General features: G+C 38.7%; 1 protein-coding gene across 1 annotated transcript; it reads left to right on the top strand.

The window, feature by feature from the left end:
- The first annotated feature begins 3971 nt into the window (after positions 1-3971).
- On the top strand, positions 3972-6122 carry LOC109912265 (homeobox protein SIX6). The gene is made up of 2 exons (XM_020511666.2): positions 3972-4740; positions 5533-6122. The coding sequence occupies exons 1-2, from the start codon at positions 4169-4171 to the stop codon at positions 5711-5713; spliced, it is 753 nt and encodes a 250-aa protein (XP_020367255.1). The 5' UTR covers positions 3972-4168; the 3' UTR covers positions 5714-6122.
- Positions 6123-7129: the final 1007 nt, after the last annotated feature.

Below are 7129 nucleotides of genomic sequence, written 5' to 3'. Positions count from 1 at the left end.
GGATTCTGACAGCAGTTACGCTGTCACCAAAACAAATGATTTTTAAATTATTTTACATTAATTTAGTTAACTTCCAGGTTGAAATTGTGTTGAAAAAAAACATTTTTTAAACAACCTGCTTTTTGATGTACTCATATTTAAAGAGACACAGTGACGAGTTCGAATGCTTATTCAAACAGGTAAAGGTTGCTCCAGAGTTCTGAGGAAATGTCATCGACGTGAAATACCAATGAGTAGTAGGAAGCCAATCTAATGCCTATTATAGACCGAGTGGCTGAGTTAGCTCAGTTGGCTGGGCAGCTGGTGAAACATGCCAATGGGGGGTTCAATTCCCGGGACGGCTGCTATTACTGCTAAGGATTTTCTTGCTCAGCACCGCGTCTGGTGTGGTGACCCTCAGGTTAAACCGCCACCAGTCGTCTCTCTCTAATGACACAGCGGACTTGGGGTACTTTATAGACCTAGTAAGAAGTGTATATGTTTCTAACCAAATAAGGCTTACTGTAGTCAATAAGTTTTACGTCTGTGTCACGGTGAGTTCAGTTTTAAAACACGACTTTAAAAAGCCGGAATCGGTAAAAGTGACCAGAAATCTGTTGCGTTTGCGTAAAACCCCAACTCAAGTGCAAGTGCTTTGGGGATGAAAACCTATTGTCTTTAATAGGTCAGGCCTATATATAATTCAAGCCGAATGCTAAAGTAGCTCATCATCCAGTTACTGCCATCTAAAAAGACCTGCAAGGGATTCAGTTATGCCATCACCTTCTCAGGCGTATTCGGAACGGATGGACGATAAATGAGGCCACATCCACTACCAGTGAGGTCACATCCTAGAATGTGTGCAAAAAGAGAACCGCTGTGACCATTGTGTGATGTCGCTAAACAGAAAGGCTATGGCAATTCCTGAAAAGGCCTCGGCATTTCCGTTGTAATTATTATCTTACAGGACGGCAGTAAAATTCTACTTGAGATTACACAAACATGTTTAAAAACGTATCCCCTATGAGCAAGGATGTGGCAAATTTTCTTAGGCAATCTTGCAAACCAACAAAAATAAATGTGATATTGAAACAAGTGAAGCGCAAGCTATCACTATCAGTGCACGTTTCCACACACTGTAAATCCGTAGAGAATTCATCCGTGTCATATTTATTAATTAACATATTACCATCAGGTGCTTATCCAGATTAAGGAGGATCTTGTTTTGATGCTATGTTGTTTTTGTTCTTGTTCCAGGTTTTGTTGCATCGCTCCTAATCAACCAAGCACAATTACCTATGTATAATGAACTTGAACATTCTTCCAATTACCTCATTGAAATAATGTCGCTTCTTATAGATAATATTTAATAAATGTGCTGGCGCACATAGCTGATGAAACTATGTTGATGAAACTGTCAGGTTGTGTCTTCCAAATCAGTTGAAAAGATACATAAACATATCAGCGTCATCTTCTGTTTGTATTAGCACGGAGTAAACGGATTAAATTGCATTTCACAGGAATGTTAGCAGACGCAATAAATGCTATTTATGAATTCGTACTGTCCATAAATAAACAATGTATTCAACAGTTTATTCCCTGTTTACTTCGTAGTTGCGCCGAAAAACATTGCTATATTGCATGATACCAAATAACCTGCACTTTTTAATATATATTTATCTATGATGCGCAGTTGAATAACTGGTTCTGTGGTTTTCGGTAGCTAGATCTGTACGAGGTATTCCTTGTTGTTTCTTTAATAACATTGTTATGCCACATTAATACTGCCACATGCCGAACAAGTATGTACGCATCTTTAAATAAGCCTCATTCTTTTTCCAACTATTCGTGGAGAAACATTGTTGAGCAATAGAGGCGTCCAAACTGAGTCAATAAATTCAATTCAACGATTTGGATTGCTTTTTGTTGCTGTGTAGAAGTATTTATGCTGGGATATATTTTATTGCTACTGCTACATTGCTACAAGCTTTCTGCTGTAAGCTGGCCCGCAATGCCACGTATAATAGCAGATTATATTGATGCTTTATGACAAGTTGGTGCAGAGAGCATTTTGTTTGCTTGGGTGATACAGCATCGATCGTAAACATGTGGAAATAATGAGGACAATAAAAAGGTGTAGAATGCCTACTTTTTTGCACATTGCAATGCCATATTATTAAGAAACAAAAATACAAAAAAAGTGTCCGCATTACAAATCAATGCAGAAAGCGACAAATTTATGCCTAGCCATACTACAAAAAAATGAACCGTGCATGCGCTGCATAAATATTACATTTTACACCTTTCGTGATGGAAATGAAATGTTTTGTGTCACTTGCATTATTAAAGACTGTCTCAGTGATCGACGCGGTTCGTACGAACCAATACGGTTTCTGTCATTCAAAACATTTTCACATATTTGAAGAAGTTTTGCTTACATTGATCAACATAGTCCCACCGAAGTATTTTGGAGTGAACTTATTATGCAAACAAAATAGAGGAAAATAAGTATTTAGTACTATATCAAAGTTTCAAGTAGGAAGATATTTGCTTCCCACGTGATAATGAAACGTGGAAGACGCGATTAAAAATCGTTAGGACCAGGTCAGTAACTCTGGTGATTAAAAATCTTTATCCTCTGTAAAAACCGCCATCCTAAACCTGAAACTGTCATAACACAACGGTGTATTTTCTTGCTCTAAGCAGGTTGTGTTCTTTGTTTTAGCTGGTTTTATCTTTGAAATAACTGACTGCTTGATAAAACCATCCTTGCTACAACCAGCTGCCATCAGACCAGGCTCTTCGCTTTCAACCATCACCGGCTCGCAGTGTATTGTACAATAGTTTAACATACTGAAGGCATTTCCACAACCTTGGAAATCACTCGAACCGACTTGAACGGATATCTTCAATTCAACTGTATAGAACTGTGAAAAAATCTAAACATAACCGTAAAAAATGTCAATTTCAACCGCGCTGGACTTTTCTTAATCATAGAGATGTATTCCATGCCAAACATGGGACTTACGTTTTCGAACTGCAGATGCTCATTTTGAATTCTGTATATACGGGTTTGTTGCTCCATGATGTATGCTGTTTAATTCAAAAGTCGGTTTACGCAAGCAGTCACAATACTTAAAGGAAAGATACTCTAATAATTGTTACAGTTTAAAATATATTCAATCACTTAGAATAGATTTAATAGTCCTCATTGAAAAATGGTCTGCAATTGACGTCAATGATATTTGTAGGGTAAATGCATCACTTTGAGTTTAACCGTTTACCTTTAAGCAGATACAACATATTATTTCTGAAATGTGGTATTTGTTGTCATCATGCTGGTAACAGATATGATGCAGAAGGTCATTTTATTTTGCGAGCCTTCAACTTCATGGAAATAATCCAGTGGAAATGAGTCCATAATGCTTAGTGGGGTGTTCAGTTATGCTTTGTAATCCCCCGTAACAAATTGACATAAAGTAAATACAGAACAGATTAACCGCAAAGCGATTGGAGAATTGATTACAGCAACCCAACATTTTACACATTTGGACATTGTTACACATTGCACGTTTTTAGAAGTAGAATTAAATATAAATGTACACACTGCACCAAAGACTTAAAAGAACCGAGTATTGTCACGTAAATATTTGATCGAAATAGTATTTACGTATGTCGTTAATCGATGCATATATCCAAAAGCAACGACATTGTGATCGACAGAGCCGATAAAATATCCAATTTCCCCACGAACTTAATTGTTTACCCACACTCGTTATTTTTAAAAAACTTTATGTTCTCTTGGATCGATCGAATATAGAAATGAAGATATGTTTGATTTTTCCAACAATAGTGAGGTTTTTTGGAGGTGATAAAATTCTTACCGTTCCTTCTGGTTGATTGGCAAATTTGACAGTGATTGACAGGCAGCCATGGCAACCAGATACCGAATCTGCCAAGTCCAATAGAAAATCAGATGTTGGCTGAATGTTTTCCCCCTTTTTAACAGCATCTCATCATCGAAACCGCAAAGGATCTAACCCTGGCACTTGGAGCATCAATTTCATCCTTGGCGTTTGTAAACCTGACTAGAACGCACCGTCTGCAGTGCTTTGCTCATTGGAGTTCGTTCCGTTGTCTTGGTTTTGCATTGATCCAGTTTTGTCTTTTAAAAAAAAAGAGAGAATCAATGTTCCAGCTTCCAATTCTGAATTTCAGCCCTCAGCAGGTGGCGGGGGTATGTGAGACGTTGGAGGAGAGCGGAGACATTGAGCGGCTTGGTCGCTTCCTCTGGTCACTGCCAGTGGCCCCAGCAGCATGTGAGGCACTCAACAAAAACGAGTCCGTCCTCAGAGCTAGGGCTATCGTGGCATTCCACACGGGCAACTTCCGAGAGCTATATCATATCCTGGAGAATCACAAGTTCACCAAGGAGTCACACGGCAAGTTGCAAGCCCTTTGGCTAGAAGCACACTATCAGGAAGCAGAGAAGCTAAGGGGTCGCCCGTTGGGTCCAGTGGACAAGTACAGAGTTCGAAAGAAGTTTCCCCTGCCCAGGACCATCTGGGACGGAGAACAAAAGACTCATTGCTTCAAGGAGAGAACGAGGCATTTATTGAGGGAGTGGTATCTGCAGGACCCCTATCCAAATCCCAGCAAAAAACGAGAGTTAGCCCAAGCCACTGGACTTACACCTACACAAGTAGGTAACTGGTTTAAGAACCGGAGGCAAAGGGACAGAGCAGCGGCAGCTAAAAACAGGTTTGTATTGAATGTGCAGTCTCTTCAAGTACCTATAGACATCTGTTGGATAAATAAAAATCAGGCAGATTATTTGGTCACCTTCAGTTGCAATACATTAATTGGGGATGTTACGAATGCAAATTGAAAATCCAAATGATTTTACGTGCAAAGTTAGCAAAACATGACAACATGCTGCGTTTAGGTAATTTTAAAATTCGTGTTTGAAGTAATATGATAACTAATCGAATCAAATAGGTAGACAAAACAATTGAATTGGTGGATTAATCGATGCTTATCTGTGTCTGCCTAAAACTGTTTGTATTTCATAGTAAAGTGGAGCCGTGTAAATCATGTCTGACGGAAGGAAATACTTCAATCATCAATCCTTGCAACGCGATTGAGCCAACTCTTCCAGATTGACTCTTAGAAGCTCAATATACGGGGTGGATAAACGCTTAGATTTTTTTGTGGGTTTGTTAGGTCCAAAATCAATGTTACTAAATTTTAACGCAAACTATCTCTTTTTATCTTGACTTTAAGTTATTTTCTATAATAATGCCTCAATTATGATAGACTGAAATAGCTTTGAATTGATTCACCATATTTGGAAGCACCAGCAGTTGTTTTTAAGTCATAAAATAGTTTATTTCATTGTTGACATTAGTGCTCATCTCCCATAGTACAATCCTTGAAGGTGATTTTCGAGGCTTTGATTAGCTACCAATGTTGAAGAGTGTTTCTGGGTCTGTGCAAATTTCTCCCTCCACCCCTGGATTGTAATTCCTCGCTGTGTTTTCCTCACGAGTGCAGGCTGCAGCAGCAGATTCTGTCACAGGCTTCCGTGCGTTCATTGAGCGAGGAAGACGCTGCTGTGGAACCACTGGTTGGCGCTTCAAGTCCCGCCGCCAGCTTGTGCAGCGTCTCGGAAAGGAGCAAAGCGGCCACTTCGGCTATCTCCATCACATCGAGCGACAGTGACTGCGACGTCTGAGAAGAGAACCCGGTGCTTGAGGGTGCTTCAAATTTCAGCACAATGAGTCCAGTGAACCCAAGCGGAGGACCCCAGTCGCCAGGTCCTTGCATCATCCTTTTAGGAATGGTTTATTCTGCATTGACGGCGGAAGGCTTGACGACAACGGTCTTTAAAATAAAAAAAACTTGTGATTACCTTTATTTAAAGGATACGTATAGAAAATAAATTACCGAAGTGATGCCTCGACTACCATTTCTGCCAAGCTGCAAGATTTTGAGCACCTACCCTGTAACTTCGTGGGTATTTCATGTTGAAAGAAGGTGTTATATTTTTACTTTACTTTAAAGTTTATATATACATATGTTTGTTTATCTATTTAAAAGAATCGTTTTGTTAGCTTTTTGCATTCTTTGTATGTTCATTTGTGCACAGACTATTTGTAGAGTATTGTTCATTGGGTAGTGGTACACAGTTTGAAAGATAAATAAAATATTTAACAATTCAGTTTTCTTTTCTGAATCTTCAGTTCATCTGTGTTTTCCTGAATAGATTGTCATTGTGATTGCAAAGACTGTGGGGATCTTTAAATAAACATTTTGGATTGGTCAAGGAGAAAATCCGATTTAATCTGAATCAGCTAAACTTGGAACGGATCTGTTAATCCGATACTGTTAAAACTAAGCTTCGTGCCGCAGGGTCGCTAAACCTCATCGAACTAAAATGGCTTCGTGTTATACAATTTGACGTTGATCTTTAAATCACTTGAGCTGTGTTTTGTTTTTGCTCGCGCTGTCTGATTTCATTTGCCTTTTTGCAATAGGAGAAATGATGCTTGTCTTCTGATTTAATGTGATTTCTTTTCTGCTGTCGAGCACTTAAGAATGTGAACTATACAATATGTCTTGACCATATGCAGTTTTGCTTCTTCAATGATATTAAGAGGATAGGCGAACTGCCGTGCATGCTGTTGTCAGTTGTGCATGACATTCAACATTACTTTATGCCTATAATCCTTGCAGTTTATAGTTACCATAAACAGTGAGAGACAAATTGGAAATATTCGCTGCAGTATTCTTTAATGATGGAAAACATGTTGGCGTTTTCAAGCAGGCAGCGTTGTGTGCTGCCGGATTTTGAGATGTAAATGTAAAGCAGTTTTTGCAGGACAATAACCTTTACGACCGCAAATCTGAGGATAATAAGCAGCCCAAGACAAAACCTTAAAACAGAATAGTACGAAGCCTTATTTTAATTCTACAAACAAACGTTGTTTTGTAGCATTTTGAATTGCAAGAGCAAGTTAACACTGAATTTAAATTGCTTTCATAAATCAGACGACAACGTTCTAACAGTTAAATCCAAGTAGCCAACTCTGAGAAATATCCAGGAATACTTCTTTGCATTTTGGTGTATTGTAATTCATTTGAAACAATT

Source organism: Rhincodon typus, chromosome 8, assembly GCF_021869965.1.
Source record: "Rhincodon typus isolate 14 chromosome 8, sRhiTyp1.1, whole genome shotgun sequence".
Taxonomy (NCBI): Eukaryota; Metazoa; Chordata; class Chondrichthyes; order Orectolobiformes; family Rhincodontidae; genus Rhincodon; species Rhincodon typus.
Note: the sequence above shows the minus strand (reverse complement) of the source record. Positions and strands in the feature narration are given on the sequence as shown.